Raw genomic sequence first — 20514 nt, forward strand, 5'->3', positions numbered from 1 at the left:
CCCTGCAGGGAAAGAGAGAAGAACTCAGCAGTAGCTTGCTGTCTTTCTGTCCTGAGCTGTTATTTCCATTCCCCAGAGTCCTCTTCCATAAGGTGCAGCAGCAGCTGATGCTGCCTCATGAATGGAAGAGATCAGACACTGAGTCCGGAAAGGGACACAAAAGAATCCCTTGATTTTCCACCCCAGCTGTTTCAACAAACACTAGAAACCGTTGTAACCTAGATGGCCAGTACTGATGCTGGAGCTGCCACCTGTGTACCAGCTCACTGAAAGGAATGGCGTGTTTGAGGACAGCGAGAAAAGAAAATGGGAGGGAGGGAGGAAGGAAGGGAGGGAGGGAGAGAAAGAGGGAGGGAAGGGAAGTTGGCTACCTAGTTTTTAAGTGAAGATCATTCTGAAATCCTGTTTTCCTTTTTTTAATTCAAAAAAGGGTTTTCTAATAAGTTTTCTTCATTCCAAATCCTAGCTGAATATACTGTATCTTTCGAAAGCTGAAGTATTATAGTAGTATAGTTGATCACATATAGCACACCACTTTCAAAGAGGACTAATTCGGACTGTTCGGTGGTGTCAGGAAACCTTTATATAGTCCTCCCTGTCATGGAAACAATCACATTTCTTTCCAACAAAGGAAAATTTCCATCTCTCTGATAGTTCCTCTTGAGATCAAGCCTCTGAACCTTATGGGACTTCAGTGCAGAAAACATCAAGGCATAGCGTTTCAGGCACACAGAAAACTAATGATGTTGTGGGGAGTTGAACTGATTACTGATTATTTGTACAGCCAGCTCTCACAAGCAGGAGGAAGCTGTAGAATCAAAAGCCATTTCTGGAAATATGCAAGGTTATAGCACATCATTCTCAGGAAGACTAACAGTTTTAATGGGGAATTTGCCAAGGAGTTTGACACATGGTTTTGTAATTCCCAAGGATAATACATGGAATAGGTATCATGGCTTCCTTTGACCTGCTACAACTGCACAGCTGGACTCTGCCTCTGACTTAACATCTTTTGCGCCCTTTATAGTCCATGAAGAGCTTAAAATGCTTCTTCTTTTCTTTTCACTTCTAAAGATGGAGGTAACAAACTATGGTGATTTTCTGAAGGCCTCAAATACCTGTCTCACTGTCCCCTCTGCAAGCTGTGTTTGCCATGAGCAATGGCATCTGAAACCTCCATAGAAGTGCCCAGGTGCCTGATTGAGAGCACACAGAGGCAGGGGCTGGTGGGGCAGCAGAAGACCCTGCAGGTGCTGTCATAGTTTGCGCAGCCCGTGGTGGTGGTGGTGGCCATCACAGGGCTGTACTGCGCTGGCAAGTCCCACCTTATGAACAGGCTGGGTTGTGAGAGGATGGATGAGAGAGGTGGGGAGCCACACAGGTCCCGGCCCTGGGCAGCAAAGATGCCTCCATTTTCCTGCTCTGTAGCTGACACTGCTGAGCCCCTTGCATCCCCTCCACAGGTTTCTCCCTGGCCTTCCCCATGCAGGCCCATACCAAAGGTATCTGGCTGTGGTGTGTGCCTCAGCCCTGTCAGCCTGGACACACGCTGGTGCTCCTGGACACTGAAGGGTGGGGTGATGCGGAGAAGGTGTGGGAGAAGCAGAGGCTTCCTTTTGTGCCTACAGAGAACTTTGTGGAAGCTCTCAAGGGCCCAGGCATGTGGCAGGACTCAAGGTGTTCTCATTGCCTGCACTGGTGTGCCAGGAAGAGACAGAGGCTGTGGGGAAGGAGGCCAGTGCAGAGCTGACTGGATAAAGTCTTCCGGCTGATGAAGTCTTGTCTGGCATCCTTCACCTCTGCCTTCACCTGTCAGAGCCCTCATTCTGCCTGGGATGCTGGCTGTCTGCAGGGGACTGGAGCCAGTCTGTGGCTGGGCCCATGACAGTTTGTGGGACACCGCCTCTTCACAGCCACTCTCCCTCTCTTTCTGGATCTTTGATTACTCAGCAGCCATCAGGCTGGTGGGCCTTTTGAGATCCGGTGGCTGGCAGGGAGCTCCAGGCTTTTGAACTGGAGCTGTCTCTGTGGTGCTGACAGCCAGAGGAGCTAGGAGAAGGCTCGTGAGGTTGACAAGCTGCCAAATTCCTCAGCACTTGCTGGTAAACTTCAGCAGACCAGGAATGGGGAGCTCAGGGAGTCCTTTAATAATCAGAAGCCTGTGGGACTCGGAGAGTTAGGAGTTGAAGACAAGGCGGCTACAGGAAGACATGGTGATGTTGTGTGTGGGGGTCTCTTCAAAAAGCTGACCCTGCCATGGCCCATGGTTAGGCATTCAGGGCCTGGGGATTTGGGGCTTTGCTCACTCTTAGGGGGCCTTGCACAGAGTTTCTTGGTATGAGCCAAGGCTGTTTGTTCCAGGGAAACACCAAGAATGACGCATGGATCTTTGTGCTAGCCATACTGCTGTCCCGCACTCTGGTCTATAACAGCAAGGGCACCATCAACCAGCAAGACATGGACCAGCTGCAGTGTCCTCAGTGGGGCAGCAGCACCATGGATGCCCCATCTCCCTCAGCAGTAGCTAAGGGGTTCACACATCTCAGCTCCTCAAACGGCTGCTTTATATGGGGAGATCAGAGCCTGCTGGTGATGCCCAGTGACCAGGCTCTGGGTCCTCAGGGATCCTGTGCTCCAGATCTCAGGGCTGAGGGTTTGAGCCCTACTCCTGCTGGTGACTCCAGGCTGCTCTCTGTCCCTGCAGAATCTCCCCTTTTCCCCATCAAATGCTGATGGGTGGGGAGGGTGGGGTTAGAGTTAGGGTTAGCCCCTCCCTGCATGAGGATTCAGGGTCTCTGTTTCCTTAGCCAGCTCCCCAGCTATGTGATGAAACTGATGGAGGATGTAAAGGTGATAGCAACACCTCGGGAGAGTGGAGATGAACTGGAGGATTCAGATAAAGTTTCCTAGTTCTTCCTGACCTTTGTCTGGGCCGTGCGGGACTTCACATTGCACCTGAAGGTGGATGGGGAGGAAATCTCTGAGGACGCGTACCTGGAGAATGTGCTGAAGTTAAAGCCTGGTAGGGGAATGGTGCTGTTCCCAGTGCTGTGCTTCAGGAAGGGCAGGATGTGTCCAGCTCTGGACAGCTGCATTTCAGCGTAAGGCAACAAAAGCCCAAGCCCTGTGAGCTTGCTCCCTGGCCTACCTCCGCAGGTAGCAGCCGGGAAACCCATCTCTATAACCATTCCCGGGAATGCCTCCACCAGATCCCCCCAGACTGGAAGTGCTTTGGTTTTGACCAGCCAACCAGCAAGAGGGACCTGCCACCCTTGCAAGAGCTTCATAACAGGGAGATTGAGCCTGAATTCCAGGAGCAGCTGGTGACATTCTGCAGCCACATCTGGGAGAAGTCTGCACCCAAGACCATCCATGGTGGCAGCACAGTAGTAATGGGGAACTGTGAATGCCAGGGTCCAGAAGGTCAGGGCTGGCTAGTGGCTCTTGGGACTGTGTCTGGGGAAGGCTCAAATGCACAGCCAAATGATGCAGGTGGGAAATGGAAGAGCTTTTCCACTGGCTGCTGTACTTGCCTCTTGATTGAGAGCCACATCTCTCCCGTTTCCCCTCCCTGTACCCATTCTTGCTGCTCTGCCCCTTTGCTGCTGTTGCAGACTGAGCATTGTGGCTTCACCACTCCCAGCTGCTCAGAGCTGAGGATGGCCCTCAGGGCACCTTCACTCCTCAGGAAAGGCACTCCCTGAGGGTTGTCACAGGGACCAGCATGTGGTTGAGTCCCACCTCTCAGAGACGAGAGAGTGACAGAGAGCTCCTCATCTACCAGTGGCAAACTTCTAGAAAGGTCTCATCCCCATGGGAGTGTGCTACCATGCCCTGGGACCTCTTCCCCATCCTAGAGGATCTGGGTCAGGAGGGATATCTGGAGGTCTATATCCACACCCTCTGCTCTGAGCATGGCTAACTTCCCAGTTAGATTGTGTTGGTCAGTACTTTGTCCAGACAAGTTCTGAAAATCTCTGGGCCCCTGCACCACTACTGCTCCACTCTGATGCTGACAGTTTTTTCCCTAATACCCAGCTGAAATGTCCCTTGCTGCTGCTTGTGCCCTTGTGCCTATTGCACCTTCTCCTTCTGTTCCCCCGGCCTGCTCTGAGCACCTGCTTTGGACTGAGCAGAGACAGGCACTGCTTATTCCGACCTGGGGTCAGAGGAGGGCACATGGAGACTCACCTTTACCCAGGTCTCCAACAGCTCCTCCCACAAACCCCAGGCAGGGAATCACTCACTGGAAAGCAGTCCTGAAAGAAGACTATGAAGTAGAAGGGAATGCTCTGGTGAGCTGCCGCTCTTGCACAGCTGGACTCTGCTTTTCATCTATGGGCACTCTAAAGAGCGGTGCCTGTGGTTTCAGCTCCAGGCACATCCTAGACTCCCCGTGACCAACAGCGAGTCCCTGCCACAACTGTTGGGGGCTGCTCTGGCTTCAGAGGGGCTGCTGGGGGAGCACTGGGGCTGGCGCTGCTCACCCTGCACCTCCCATCCCAGGGTGCCTCTTGGGCTCCTGGCAGCTGTTGCAATGATCAGGAGGGAGAGCCTGTTCCATACCAGTGCAAGGCACCAGGGTAGTGTTTCTTATGATCCCAGCAAGAAAGGCACTCAGACTCTATAAGGTATTGCTTAAAATACCATTTATTGGAGCTAACACAAGAAGGAAAAAAGGAAAGGAAGGAAAGACAATATTACGTCCCTGTAGATGCTGAGAACCCCAAGCTGTGCAGCACTGGACAGACCTCCAATCAGGGCATGGCATGGCACAGCACACGGTGCAGATCCCATCCATGGAGAGGTTCACCAGCACCTTGCTCTTTAGGGCTCTTACAGGATTTCCTCAGAAGAAAACAATCCTATTCATCATTTATAGTGTCAAAAGGAGGTTTGCATGAGAACTTGCTCCTTCTCTTGAGATAAAGACAAGGGCACACAGGTGGTGGAATTGCCAAGAGCAAATGGGAGCTGTCTACAGGCAGGTGTTGGTGTTATAATACGCCTGGAGAGTTTGTCCTGCAGCCAAGGGACACGTGCAGCACAGCACAGGCTTGAAGGCCAAGCTGTACGTGCAGCAAGGTGCAGCACAGCACGGCACATGCCTGTGCCTGCTCAGGTTACCCGTTATGTGGATCACCAACTCCTCGATGTACAATAGTCTTCCAGTTAGGATCACTAGCGAGCCCTGTCTTGCTTGGGTCCAGGGGCAGTTTGGGGGCCTCAGCAGTGTGGGAGGGAGAGGTGGGAGATACCTGAGTGCAATGGAGGTGCTGCTCTGGGGTCTGGGACCTGGCAGAGAGGGCTCTGCCCTGGATACTGCCTGTGGAGCCTCTTCCCAAGAGAGAAATGGTCTCAGCTGTCCCCAGGGCATGGGTGAGTGACAGGAGAGAACCCGAGGAGGCCAGGCCTGGGACAGGGATGGGAAATGGCTCTGTTGGAGGTCTCCCACAGAGGGGATGAGCTGGGCCTACAGTGCCAGGGGCCATCATGATGTGGCACAGCCCCAGGGCATGCTCTGCCGGCTGCCAGAGTGGGGCTGGGCTGTGATACCAGTGCCAGGAGGCCTTCCCCAATGGGCTCCCAAGCTGCCAGCTGGCTCCCAGCCCTTGCCTTAATGCTGCTCACCCGAATGAGCTTCCCAGGGCCTGCAGGGCCTGCAGAGCTGGTTCCTGCTCTGTGCAGCACAGCTGCCTCTTGGCAATGGAGCAGTGAGGAGTGTCCTGGCTCCAGCCTGCACCCAGCCCTGCTGCCCTGCTCGTGGTCCCACAGACCTGCCCTGCAGGCACTTCACAGGGCAGGGTACCTTCAGGGGTGGGGAAACATCCCCCTGGCACAGTCCCAATGATGTGCCCCATCCCCCCGCAGCCCTCCTGCTTTGGCAGCCTCCCACCAGTGCCCAGTCCCTGCCTAGCCCTGGCTGTGCCCCACACAGGGGTCAGCAGACCGCTGTCCTCCAAGGGTCTTTGGGGGTCTGGGCCAGGAGAGAGGCTGCTCAGGGCTGGCTCTTCCCCCTCGATACAGATGTTGACATCAGGCCTGGAATGAACAATCAGAGCTGGAATTTACCACTGCAAGGGGACAGGTCTTTACCTTTTCCAGCTACGCATCAAATGTTCTCTCCTTTCGAGAGGCTCCATCCACTGCACACCCCCAGCACGTGGTGCCCCTGGAGATCCCATGTGCTCTCCGAGCTGCCTCCAGATTCCCTGCCAGAAGGATGGTGTCTGCCACTGGCCCTGTCTCATGTATGACAACCCCGGGCAGGTGAGTGGGAGCCCATTCACCATCTCCACTGCCACCACCAGGTGAGCCATGAATCTGGCCCTCCGTGCCTAGCAGTCTTTACTGGTAAGACTGGTCCTCAGGAATCCCAGGACCTAGAGTCTGGGGTGGGGTGGGTGAGAGAATCTGCAGAAAGGAAGACTTTCTCTTTGTGGAGGAGGATTGGGTTAGGGATCACTTCAGCAAACGACTTACACAAGTCCATGGGCCCTGATGGGATGCATCCACAAGTCCTGAGGGAGCTGGCGGACATCATTGCTGGGCCACTCTCAATTATCTTTGACAGATCATGGCAACCAGGAGAGGTGCTTGAGGACGGGAAGAAAGCAGATGTCACTCCAGTGTTCAAAAAGGGCAAGAGAGAGGACCCAGGGAACTGCAGGCCAGTCAGCATCACCTCAATCCCTGGGAAGGTGATGGAGCAGCTCGTCCTGGGAGCCATTTCCAAGTATATGAAGGATAAGAAGGTGATCAGCAGTAGTCAGCCTGCACTCACCAAGGGGAAATTATGCTTAACCAACCTGATAGCCCTCTGTGATGGAAAGACTGGCTGGGTGGAGGAGGGGAGAGCAGTGGATGTTGTGTATATGTCCAGTTTGTTCAAATCTTCCCTAATCTGAGCCTCCTCCACCAAGGGTAAATCTTCACCTCTCATATTCCCATGGGTCTCAGGGGCCTGAGATTCCTGAAGCCATGTCTCACCAGGAAAGACTGAGACAAAGCAGGCACTATAAACCTTTGCCTTTTCCATGTCCTTCGTTACCATGTCCCCTGCCCTATTCCACACTGGGACCACATATTCCCTAGTCTTCTTTTTGCTGATGATATACCTGCAAAAGCCCTTCTTGTTGCCTTTCGTGTCCCCCACCAGAGTCAGCTGCAGGTGGGTTTTGGCTTCCTGCATGCTTGGACAGCAGCTCTATATTCCTGCCTGGTCAACTGTCCCTGTTTCTGCCTCTTGTATGCTTCCTTTTCATGCTTGAGTTCAGTCAGGAGTTCCATGTTCATCCATGCAGGCCTCCTGACACCTTTGCTTTGTTTCTTGATTATCAGGATGGACCATTCTTGAGCTTGGAGGAGGTGATCCTTGAAAATCAGCCAGCTCTCTTGGACCTCCCCCTTCTCTCCAGGACTGTATCTCATGGGATTCTTCCAAGCAGGTCCCTGAAGAGGCTGAAGTCTGCTCTCCTGAAGCCCAGGGTTGTGATCCTGCTTTTTGCCCTCCTCCCTCCTCTCAGGATCCTGAACTCCACCATCTCATGGTCACTGCAGCCAAGGCTGCCCCCAGTCTTGAAAACCCCAACCAGTTCTTCCTTGTCAGTGAGTATCAGGTCCAGCAAAGTGCCTGCCCTCGTTGACTCCGTGATCACCCGTGTCACAGTGTTATCATCACTGCACTCCAGAAACCTCCCGGATTGCTCCTGCCCTGCCTTGTTGTCCTTGTGTCCTTGTGTGCACACACTTGGGGTGGGCCCCCTCCTGCCCTCTTTTGTTGATTATGAGGTCTCTTTCATCACCTACTAAAGCACTCAGCAGCACTTTGAAACCTCAAGCCCTACCCCTCCACCCACCATAAACGTCTTCCCTCCTCTGCACTCCTTGGAACAATGTGCACAGCTGGACAAACTGGGTTTTCTTAGGTGATCACGACAGCCACTTCCCAAACTACTTCCAGCAAATCCCTCCCATGCCCTTGGGCACTGCCAGCCACTCCAGCACAGCACAGCCCCCTTCGCAGTGTGGCAAAGCCATCCCGACCATGGCCCTTTTCTGAATCATTTTCTCAGGACAGCAAGTAGAGAGTCATGGAGCCCAACCTAGACTTCTTGTGCACTGAGGAAATGATGCCCTGGTGTGGCATGCATCTGCATGGAGGATGGCAGAAGGCAATAGTGCATTGCACTGGGTGTATCCAGACAGCATCAAGTTATGACATGGCTCCTAAGACACTTTTCCTTAGGACTGAGCTCTGACGCAGGGGCTCAGATGCCCTATGGAAGCCCACCTTTGGGGGGAAGATGGCAGTGGGAGACTGGCGTCAGAGGACCACTAGCCATTCTTCAGCCACATCTGAAAGTCTCTTCTGGTTGTGCCCCACAAGGTCTGCAGAGGAAGCAGGCAGAGGGCACAGACCACACTCTTGTGCACTTTTTATGTCTCAGCTCCTTCGCCATGAAGTCTGGCTCTGCAACCCAAGCACACTGGTGTGTTTGCCCACCCTGCCTCTTCACACAAGTTATCTGAAGACTGGTATTTCCCACCCCCAGACACTCTCCAGCCCACTTCAGGCCCCTCCCCAGCTCTCCCACCTCCCATTGCCTCTCCCTAGCCCATCGCAGTAGAGCAGGACAGTCTGGGAATCACCCCACAGCAGTGTCCACCACAGGATGCTGCAGGTATCTGCATACTTGACACCAAGCCTGAGCCCCTCGAATGGGCACAGCAGCTCCTGGGGTGGCAGAGAGTGGGTGTCAGCCTCCCCACCAGCCCTAAGACCTCCAGTGGCACTAGGAAATGGAAGCCAGTCACTCTCTTGCCCCCCTGCTCTTGTCTCTAGGATGACAACCGCCACCTCAGCTGCCTCCTAACCAGCCCCACTCCCCAGGCCAGCACAAGTGTCCTGGTGCTGGGGCTCCTCCAGCAACTCCTGCTGCTCTCCAACCTCCCTTCCTAGTGTAAGACGAGCCCAGCCTTCAGGCGCTGCGCTGGGAAGATCCCTTTTTATTACAGAGATGCTGTCACAGCAGCCAGCTCCGACCCAGGCACAGAAGGCCTCTGGTCAGGCAGACCAGGTTCATGCCTCTGGAGAAGTGTGATAAATACAAATATCTGTGTACAGAAATGATTTTCACAGATATAATAAACAAGCAAAGAAAAGCATAAGCCAGCCTGAGAGAAACTGGGAATCGTTCATGAAGAGAGAAGGGCAGCCTATGACTGGTAAAATACTACACATTGAATCAATTTCCTCAGTGCCTCTTTGATCTCTTTGTTCCTCATGCTGTAGATGAGCGGGTTCAGTGTTGGAGGCACCACTGAGCACAGAACAGCCACCACCAGCTCCAGAGCTGGGGAGGACATGGAGGGGGGCTTCAGGTAGGCAAACATTGCAGTGATGATGAACAGGGAGACCACGGCCAGGTGCGGGAGGCACATGGAAAAGGCATTGTGCCGGCCCTGCTCAGAGGGGATCCTCAGCACGACCCTGAAGATCTGCACGTAGGACAGCACAATGAACACAAAGCACTCACAAGCTACACAAAAACTAACCGCAGTAACCCCAGCTTTCCTGAAGCAGGAGTCAGAGCAGGAGAGCCTGAGGAGCTGGGGGATTTCACAGAAAAACTGCTCCACAGCATTGCCTTGGCAGAGTGGAATTGAAAATGTGTTCGCAGTGTGCAGCACTGCATTGAGAAAACCACTGGCCCAGGCAGCTGCTGCCATTTGGACACAAGCTCTGCTGCCCATGAGTGTCCCGTAGTGCAGGGGTCTGCAGATGGCAATATAGCGGTCATAGGCCATGACAGTGAGGAGATAATATTCTGATGAAATGGAGAAAAGAAACAGAAAGACCTGGGCAGCACATCCTGAGTAGGAAATGGCCCTTGTGTTCCACAGGGAATGGGCCATGGATTTGGGGACAGTGGTGGAGATGGAGCCAAAGTCCAGGATGGAGAGATTGAGGAGGAAGAAGTACATGGGGGTGTGGAGGCGGTGGTCACTGGCTATGGCAGAGATGATGAGGATGTTGCCCAGGATGGCAGCCAGGTAGATGCCCAGGAAGAGTGAGAAGTGCAAGAGCTGCAGCTCCCGTTTGTCCGCAAATGCCAGGAGGAGGAACTCGGTGAGGAAGCTGCTGTTGGACATTTCCTCCCTCTGGGCAGTGGGGACTGTCCAAGGAGGAGAAGACAACGAAGAGTTAGGAAAGACTCCTCTGAGCCAAGCCCATGCCATTTCTCATAGGCTCCCCACTTTGCACCCCCTCACCCCCCAATAAACATGTGCATTTCCTTTCCCAGTTTTGGGAGGACCTTCGCTCAGCCCCCTTGCTTTAGCTCCGTTTTGTGCTGGTTGAGTTTGCTGTGAGGAGCAGGGACCTCTGCCCACGGGCTCCAAAGGAGTCAGTCCTGCTCCACGGCAATGAGCACACGGCAATAGAGCTCTGATGTTCATTTTATGTCAGATGAAGGTCCCCTTTAACGGGGAAGAGCTTTGTAATATCTTCACGCAGAGTTCCTGAGACTGTGGGCTGCTGCAGCAATGCTTAAGGTTGATTTTATAGTCATTTTGGCAAGGTTTTTTTCGATGCTCCCACCACACGTGGGGAGCTTTCTCTGAAGTTGTAGAAATCCTCATTTCTGTTGTTGGAGAGGTGAACGCTACTGAGACCAGAGAGGAAAAAGCACTCCCCGTGGTTTAGCGCAGAGTCAAGACAGCTGATCTGTCTAGCAGATTCGTTCCCAGCTGTCCTGTGCTTGCATCTCTCTCAGCTGGAGGACAACTGCCCTCCGAGGTTACTCTGAAAAAGAAACTGGGCTGTGATGAGAGCACAAAGGTCCAGGTTCAAAGTGCAGCTCTCCAAACTTCTCTCTTTCTCAGCCTAGACATGGAGGTGTGAGGGAGAAGGCGTGACATGGCTCCTGACACAGATGATCAGAGCGAGGACTCTGTGATGTGGGTGCTGACACCCAAACGTCAACACTTGCATTCTGTTGGGTGGGAGAGGAGACACGGGGGATTGCTCAGAGGAAGGTGCCTGCACTGAGGGGGCCAAAGGGGAGTTGCTCCACGTCCCCCTTGCAGTGTCACCAGTCTCCTCTGACTCTGGCCATGGCTCTGCTGCCTGGAGCTGTTCGTGTGCCTTGTCCCATCCAGGGCTCACAGACCCCGTGCCACCCTCTGCGTGCACAGTGCTGCAGAACTCTGGTGGAGCTTTGAGGTAGCTCCTGCTTTGACCTTCCTCTCGGAAGATCCCCTCAGGAGATGTCCTGGGGGTGAGAACAAGCTGTGAACAGCCCAGGCTCACATGCACCCTCCCGATGGGAGAATGAACCTGCCCTGCCAGGGGTTGCTCCTTCTACCCAGAGCTTCTCTGCGCAGTGTCACGGCGAGTTCCCCGGGCGGGCTGAGTGCTGACCCTCACGGGCAGCAGCGTCACTGCTCAGGACACGCAGCATCCCTGGAGTGCAGGGACACTGCTCTGAAGTGTGACCTGTGGAGACACGTGTGCACGCTCCGGCTTCACATCCCTAAAGCTGTGCCTAGGAGAAGAAAGCAGTGACGCCTTGTCCTTCCGACGGTGGGGCAAGGAATCCCTGCAGTGGAGCACCTCCTTCTCCTGCCCCGCCCCAAGGAGCTGTGAGAGCCGTCCTGACAGATCGGCTCAGCCATGGGATGTGCCAGCTTAGAAGACCCCCGTAGGAACCACAGCTGCATGGCCAGGCAGCCAGAGACCTACTGTGCCAAGGGCAGTGAAGACTTCCCCTCCAGCGAGCTCTCAGCTGTCCTCCCACTCCAGACTGCCATGAACGTCTCTCTGCCATGCCTTGTCGCATCTAGGCACTTTCAGGCAGTGCCCTGAGCCCTGCTGCTCTTTGCAGAGGAGCTGCTCCTGGACTGAGCAGCTCTCTGCAGAGTCTGCCAGGTTGCCATGAGCTCTTGCAGTCCCAGGAGCCTGGCCCAGCTCCGGAGCAGAGGCACAGCCAAAGGCAGGACTTTCTCCACCCCATGGGCTTCCTCAAGATGTGCCTGTTGGCTCCAGGGCTGACAGCTCCTGAGAGGCAGCAGGGTCCCTCCTGGGGAATGTGCTTTGAAGTAGGCTAAAGCAATCACCTATCTTCCCTCTCTAAACTATGGAGAGAGACTAAATCCAGCAGTGCAATTTTTCCTGTCGGAAGAGAGAGATGCCTAAGAGAAGTGGAGCCCTCCTCCTCTGGAATTCTCTATTCCCGTCACACAACTAGACAGGAATCCTTGACAGCGACAAGAAGGGAATTCATTCACCCATCCTTTGATTACCGATTCAGCTGAGTCAACCGAGCAACGTAATCTCAGGTTAGCTGCCCAAAGGCTGGATGGGGATTCCACACCATCCCATACGCACCACGAGCACAGAGCAGGGGGGGATCCCTCTTGCCTCTGGTTCTGCTGAGCACAAAATAGGTGTCTACACCCAAGCCCCTTGTCCAAGCTCCCAGTATAATTGGTGGAGATGGAAGGCAGGAGCGCTGGCAGAAACACCTAGAGGCACTTGAGGGGTGGTCCAAGACACGAGCAAGTGTTCGCAAGCTCTGATGAAGCAGTTATGAGACTTGCATCATTTTGCAGCATCAGCTGGAGGCCAGGAGAGGAAGGAATATCCTTGGCTGCCTGATATGACAGTAGATGCCCACATTCAGGACAACTAAACTTGTCACTGCTCTTTAAGTCCAGTGTTGGACTATGCAGCTGACCAAAACAAGAGCTGTCTCTCTCTGCAGGCTCCCTCGACTTTATTTGCTAGATCTCCTTTTGACACATGTATGTCCCTATTTTTCAGACACCTCATTTAAGTCAAATGCAGCGACTCAATGTCATATGGCCTAAAAATATTCCTCCAGCACCATGTCACATTCACAGTGGGAGAACCAGGAGAGTCACCTCATCTCCGGTTGCCGGGGAATGTCAGAGCCTGGCCAGGGGTTCACTGCTCTTCCTAATCAGCAGGTCAGGACAGAGGATCCCAGTGACCCCTTCTTAGCGCAGGCTGCAACCCAGCATCGGCTCTGCCCTACTCCTCATCTGGAGCCTTTCTGCCAGCAGGGCTCGCTCCTGAGTCAGGACAGACACAACGGCAGTGCCCTGCTGCTGTGGCAGAGCTCGGTGACCAGCCAGCTCAGAAGGAATGATCTCCTCTCCCAGCAGCACCTAGCAGTCACATCTCTGCGATGAACAAGGCCAAGGACATGTTTCATGAGACAGCAGAAGTGAAGACTACATTACTAAAAACCCACAGCGTAACTGCATCTTTTGAAGCCAGCTCCAGAAGCAGTAAGGGCATGCTCAGATGATGGCACCCAAGGAGAAGTCAAATCCACCCCCAACCTTGGAGGTCAAGCTTGTGCAGATGAGGGGTGAGGTGAGAGCCTAACCTGAGCCATAACTGCAAAGCAGAAAGCTTCACCTACTGCCTAAAGTCTAAGCTCTAAGAGGAACGCCTACAGCCTTAGGACCAAGCTGCCTCCCTCAAATCCCAGAGCCTTCAAGATATCTGCCAAGCCTAGCTTGAAGCTGGTTGACCAATCATTCCTTCACTTTGGGGCCTGTGTGTCATGGGGGGCTGAGAAACAATCCCTGACCCCCGGCTGACTGGTGCTCTGAGGTGCCCGTGTGGGGCTGGCTGGAGTGCTGGGACTTGCGAGCTTTCTTCTGGGCACTCAAGGAAGGGGATGCCACGTGCATCACCTGTTCCACCAACATCTCCCCCCTCCTCCCTGACCTGCCACATGGGGAAGGGCGCACCAGACCGGCGAATGGGAGCTCCGAGGTTGGTGGCCCCAGGGCAGCCTGTGTGGTGCAGCACAGAATCGCAAACAATGCAGCACTTTTTCCGAGCTGGGCTTAAAGGCGGCTCGTTCACCCAAGACAACTTTGGTGAACGCGTCATTTGAGATGACATTTTCGGCCCCACTACCGCCTCGATCCACCACCAGGGTCAAGGGAAAAGCAAAATTCTTGATTCCAGATGACTGAGCCAACTCATATCATCTGTGTGAAGAACTTTACTGTTGCCTTTGGAGAGAAGGACTTCTAAAGAATGTCACTTCTAGGATATTTGCCCAATTCTGTTTGCCAGCCTGACCTAGGCTGGCAAAACTGTGGATAACATCTGCTGAGGAAAGGAGCGTGTTCCTGCTGAAGAGCCTCACAATCCTCTTTTGTTGGCTACTGGAGAGCCCAAGATCGCATAAGAGCCCCAAATTACATTTATACCACTTTCCTTGACCACCAGTTGGGAATCCCAGGGACTCAACATAGATGGCTTTGGTGAGTTCCATCACCTGCTCCTCTAAGCGCTGTTATTTCCACACTTTTTCCATCGCTGCATCTCCTAAAGATGACAAAATACTTTCAAAACGGACTGTTACATCCACTGCCAATGCCCAAGACCCTTTTACTGTTACCAAGCCTGGTTTAAAGAGCTCGTTCTTCTTATCCCTTAGATCGGGCTCCAGAAACACCACCCAGTCCATCCTCCTAAGCTCATTAGACGTCATCCTGTACAAGATGCTATGGCTCTTGACCCGGGACTCTTGGACTGCAGGACAATGACCAATAACATGGGAGCACATTTCCCATTCAACAGGACAATCCCTGCATCCTTTCCTGGACCCTTCCCCTAAACCTCTAACCAAGCACTCCCTAGCTGGGTAGACATTGTCCCGGACTTGTAATGGCGTCAGAATTTTCCTGTGGGGAATAAACCTATACTGCACCAACCAATCATTATTGATGTTATTGTTCACAGAATTCTTGATACCGTGGCCCTGACTTTGCAGATTTATCCAATTTTCAGATTTGTGCTTTCTTCACCTATTTGGGCTAGGGAAGATGACCGTTGGAGCAGATGTCTCCCATTCGCATGCTGCCTCCCCCTCTTCCAATGTGGCCAGAATCACAGTAATAGCTAATCTATCTGTTACTGATCGTATTTTATCCACTCAGCCTTCTGCGGCAGTCCACAGATGCTTAAACATCGGCGGCCCCGATGTTCTTCACCCAGGTATCAAGCTTCTCTTGCAGCTCTGGCTTGGAAAGACCAACCCATAGGTCCAGCCCCAGGCCCAAATATCTTTCGGAGCTGCCCAGCTCCATCCTGTTTAGTTTAGAGCCGTTCACCTTCCACAGATCACACTCACTGATGGTATCAGAGTCTTCTGTGGGCCTTATAAGGAACCCATGGCATTTCTCGGCCTGCAACCTCAGCCCTGCCAGTTGGCAGAACCCTTCAACCACCGTGATATTTCCCTGCATCCCATCTCACGAGTCAATAGGACTAGATCATCTGCAAACACCAATGATGTAACCCTTTTTCTGCCATGCTTAGATCCATTCCTGATCTTCTCCAACCTACATAACAGCGGGGCTATTGATAAATTGAACAGCATCGAGGACACTGGCTCTCCTTGCTTTACTCCAGTGAGGATCTCTATCGCCTCTGACTGCTTTCCCCTCTCCTCCAGCTGAGTTGTGGTGTTATCATACCTATCAGCTATGATACCTGTTACATAACCATCAATGCCTCTTTGTTTCAGGGCGTGAAAATATGGTGAACTGAATCGATGGCCTTTGTCAGATCCACAAAGACCACCCCCAGGGCTTTATATTCTCTTTTTGCATACTTTATCAGTATCTGGAGCACTTTCAGATCTTCCAAACAGCCTGAGGCTGATATAAAGCCCCTCTGGTGGCCGCTAATCAGACGTACTCTCATCAGCTGGGCTGTCAGGATTCTTGAAAACAGCTTCAAGATAATCAACCTGATGGCAATGGGTCACCATTTGTTAACATCCAGATGTTTCCCTGGCTCTGAGGACTTTGGTATTAATATTGTTCTGATTGTTTGATCCCCACCTGGATCTTCCCAGCCAGCAGCCGGGCTCTGTGCATGAGGCAAAAATAGGTTTCTAATGATGTAGGCCAAATGTATAGAAAATGGCACTAAAAAATGAAACAGCAAAGAAATTAAGAAAAAGAATATGATGCAAACAAGACGTTTTATTATACTTTCCATTTTGTGTGTGTGTGTGTTCTTATCGTCCTCCTTTTGTTTTGTTTTAATTTGGTGGACTTTGTGGGGTTGTTGTTTGTAAAGGAAAACGATTTTCGAAATTGGGGTGGGATTCAGTTACAGAAACACAGACAACTTGGTGCCACTGCAGACACCCTGGTGCCCTCTGCCCAGCCTCCATCTTCAGCTCCAGAGGGGCTCTGGTCTCCCCTAGGTCCTGTGTGATAGCTGCCAGTCCCAGGGAAACACTTCAGGAACGCTGGGACCTCTAAAAGTGGCACTAGATGCTTGTGTTTAGGAAACTGAGCTCTGCCTGGAAAGTTGAAGAATATTTTTCAACATTTTTTTTAAAAAAGGCACATTTTAGCAGCTGAAATCACTGAATAATTTTAATACAATGTCAATGTTTTCCTATAGTGCCAAACTGGAAATTTCCAGGAAGTGTATTAACCTCAGGAGAAAAAATGTTGATCTTCCCCAGTACTTGTGTTACTACTGCTCTGTCTATTATACTGTGCATTTAATCTCAGTAATCTTTCCTGTATTTCTGCACATCCTTATTAAATGGACCATTTCTGAAGTCATCTGTTCAGAAGACTACCTGGCTGCACCCATTATGCATTGTCCATCCAGTTTTCCTCCTCCCGTTATTCTTTGTTCATTCAGATACCTATCGGCTACCCAGCTGCTGCTTTGAACTTCAGGGATTTTTAAGCTTGCCTCCTCTTTCAGTAGTTTGTCTAATTGTCTCATTAGTGAACTCCGTAACTGCGTTTATAGTTATCCTTTTCTATCTCTTTATCTGAAACACTTCCAGTAAGGTTATTCCCTGTGGAAAGTGGCCTTCAGTGGAGGCAACCTGGTCTTAATGTACAGTTGAGGAATGCATTTTTTTTTAAATCTAAACTATACCATGTTTTCTCTTTCTTCACAGCCAAGAAAAATCTTTCTGTGTCTGTTTGCAGGTAGTTCTCTAAATAAAGCAGGTGGGAATTGATTCATATGAGCTGTAACATTCACCGACAGACTTCAGTAGAAAAAGGTTAGATATGAGGAGGAGTTATGTGAGTCCCAGGTGGCTGAGACGAGAAATGGTGGGGCTGAGGGCATGGGGGAGAAGACGGTGCAGTGTCTGACCACAAGTATCCTCCTTTTCCTACGTGTCTGAACTTCACTAGGAGACAATCTGAATCAGCATCAGCTATAGAATGTTGGTAAAACTTATTCATTAAGCTGAAAAATGAAGAAAGTTGAAAAAGGAACCCCCCACCCCCTAAGGATTCTTTTCTATTAGGTGCTCATTGCAACCTTCCTTTTTCAGCTACATTCCTGAAATCTCTCCAATTAGCCACATGACACTTGAAAGCTTGAAGACAGTTATGGGAAGAAACACTGCTCCTTAGGATCCTTTTTGTGTTTAATGAGCCCTCTGGTGCATTTGTGCAGGCACTGAAAAGAGATTGAACAAACCTCTCAAGAAGTTAAAGTCAGAAGCAAACTCAGCGGTTTCTTAGAGCGTTAATGGGTCCCACCGGGGGCCATTACCCGCAAAGCTGTTAACGGGAAGCACAAGTTGAGGTGCCCTTCCCTGGAGGCTGGTTAGCGTAGAAAATCAGAGGCAGCAGTTAGTTAGTCAAAGGAAGTGTACAGGAGGCCTCAATTCCAAGTAAGCCCTTGATCTGTTTTATCAAGCAAAATGGTCAAGCACAAATGTCCAGCCTTGCAGAAGGGTGATCCTTTCCCTCACACGTTGCTCAGGGCTCTTCCTGGGGCGAGGAGGAGGGGCAATGCCGAGTGTGGGACAATGGTAGAACACCTCCTGGTCTCCCTGAGGGGTGAGCAGGCAACGAGGCCCTGGTGCTGTAAGGAAACAGTGTCTTCTCGCAGGCCTCGCTGGTGGAGAAGGCAGCTATAGCCAAGGTGACAAAGACCTCAGTTCTGCCAGGGACTTTCAGCCTTGCCACCAACCTTGGCCATCCCCATCACAGACATCCTCCACTGTCCCATGCCTGCTCCTGTTTCCCCGCAGACCTTAGCCACCTTCTCCCTCCCTACACACTCTGTTTCCCCACCTTTGGCCTGTTTCACTCTCCCTAGTTCCACCAATGTCTCTCCATCCTCACTGGGTGTTGCTTGAAAAACAAAGCTTTGGGCTCCTGTGAATTTGCTGTTGCCCAAGTTGCCCAGCAAGCCACCTGGCTTCTTTCAAAGCCCTGCTAGAGCTCCTCACTCACCTGCAATATCCCAGCCCCAAATGTGCTTGTATCCTGTGCAGTGACTTGCACATCCTTGTTCTTGTGTTCTCCTAAAATCACAACTGCATTTCCTTTAAAGGTGACCATTGCATGCTCTCTGTGTTCTCCATCCTGCCTGCATCAGCCACACTCCTACCTGCACACAGCTCTTTCCCTGCACTCATATGTGTCCTGGTAATGTTCCTGCTCTGCCTGCCACAGTGGGACCTCACTCCAGGAGATTCACACATCCTCCAGAGAAAGGTCAGCTCTGTGGGCATGATTGAGCTCTGTCCACTCGCTCTCCAGCAGCATGCATTCCCCATCTCGCAGGCTAAGGCATGCACGCAAGATGGAAATGTCTCTGTCATCCCTGATAGGGTGAGAGGCCTTCAGCCCTGCCATGTTCCTAGCACTCAGCTCCTCCCCCTCTGCCCACAGACATAACCTCCTTTAATTGTCTGGGCTCAAACATGTGTGTGAGGATTTACTGAAGCCCTTATCCACCACTGCCTTTCTCACTGCCTTCTGCTCAACCCTCTATCCCACCGGCCAGCGCTGCCTCTCAGCTGTGACCCAGTGGCCTTTTGGAAGAAGCCTTGGGCTTCCTGGGTTTTCCTGGTGCTTATTACAACCTTTCTGGCTTCCTCCAGAGATCTTGGGATGGGACAATTTGTTATTGGCTCTAATAGGGGCCTTTATGACCATCTTTTAGGAAACACTTGCATTTTTATGACTCCTCTGTGTGTGTGTGTGGAGCAATAGCCATGGAAAAGCACCAAATATACCAAAGCAGGCACCCAGTGGACTGCCAAGAAGAACCATCTGAGATATCCCCAGGCCTGTGGCTTCAGGGCAAGGCTTCTCACTGTGGAAGTGGATCCAGCCTCATCCACTCTCTAGAGAGGCAAATCAGCGGTGTCCATGCCATCTGAGGCCTGAAGAGGTGGGTTCTGGTGAGACCACCCTTCGTTGGGCCCATTTTAGATGTGTACTTTAGGATGGGGAACCATGCCTTGTATTGATCATGTTGATTACATTGACACTGCCTACACAGGATGTCCTCATGAAAGTGAGGTTAAACAGGGGAGCTAAGCCCTGGCTCGTCCTTTGGGCCTGTCTGAAGATGCATAAAACATTTGCCTTTCATCAGTCTCAGGATCTCCATGACCTTTCAAAGATGATAGAGAGTGGCCCCGCTGTGACTTTGGCCTGTTCTCTCAGCATCCTTGGATGCAGCCCCTCGGGTCCCACGGGCTCTTCAGGACTGAATTCGCTCAAGTAACCCCTGACTTGGTCCTCATCCACTAATGGATGGTATTTTTTTCCATGAGTCCTGCCTCTAGGCACAAAAGCCTGGGAAGCTCTGCTAGCAGAAAGTGAGGCAAAGAAGACATTCAGTAGCTCAGACCTGTCTGCATCTACTCTTACTAAATTCTCTGCCCCATTTAGAAGTGGGCCCACATTTTCCTTGTTTATTCTTCTGCTGTTAATGAAGCAGCACCAGCTCATCTTGGTGCCTGTGATGTCCCTTGCAACTGTCAGCTCTAGGGGAGGTTTGGCTTTCCTAATGCCATGCCCAGACAGCATCTCTAAATTTCTTCCATTGTAACCTGTCCCTGCTTCCACCTCCTGTGTGCTGCTCGTTTGCATCGGAGCTCAGCCTTGAGGTCCCTGTGTTGCCAAGCCATCTCTGCCAGCTTGCCTGAGCTCCTTTGCTGGTCAGAGCTGCTTCCCACAGGATCCCCCCTTCCTGTGTCCTGAATAAGTCAAAGTCTGCCTGTCTGATGTCCAGGGTCTGTACCCTGCTACTCTCCACACTAAATTCCCCTCAGGATCTGAGACTGTACTATTTTCATGGTGACTGCAGCCAAGGCTGCCGCTGAGTATCACATCTCCAACCACTTCTTCTGAGTTTGCAAGTACAGATCCAGGTGACTCATAATGGCAGCTGGTCTAAGAAATTGTCCTGCTATCCTCCAGGTACCTCCTGGACTGTTTGCGCCCTGCTGTGTTGCCCTTCCAGTGAATGCCAAGGAGATTAAAGTCCCCCATAAGAACCAGGGTCATTGCTCCAGAGGCTTGTTTGCGTTGCTTAAAGAAGACTTTGTTCACTTCTTCACTCTGTTGGAGTGGTTTGTAACTGCTACCACAATACCACCCTCCTCTGATCCTCACCCACAAGCATTCAGCCAGCCTGTCATCCCTCCCATAGAGGAGCTC

At 51.9% G+C, this 20514-nt stretch overlaps 1 protein-coding gene across 1 annotated transcript; it reads right to left on the reverse strand.

The window, feature by feature from the left end:
• Positions 1-9219: 9219 nt before the first annotated feature.
• LOC135327045 (olfactory receptor 14J1-like) lies at positions 9220-9774 on the reverse strand (the record flags this gene model as incomplete). Its single annotated transcript, XM_064504663.1, has 1 exon — positions 9220-9774. A coding segment is annotated over one exon (555 nt), but the record flags the coding sequence as incomplete, so codon positions are not given.
• Positions 9775-20514: the final 10740 nt, after the last annotated feature.

This window comes from Dromaius novaehollandiae, unplaced genomic scaffold, assembly GCF_036370855.1.
Source record: "Dromaius novaehollandiae isolate bDroNov1 unplaced genomic scaffold, bDroNov1.hap1 HAP1_SCAFFOLD_45, whole genome shotgun sequence".
Lineage (NCBI taxonomy): Eukaryota > Metazoa > Chordata > Aves > Casuariiformes > Dromaiidae > Dromaius > Dromaius novaehollandiae.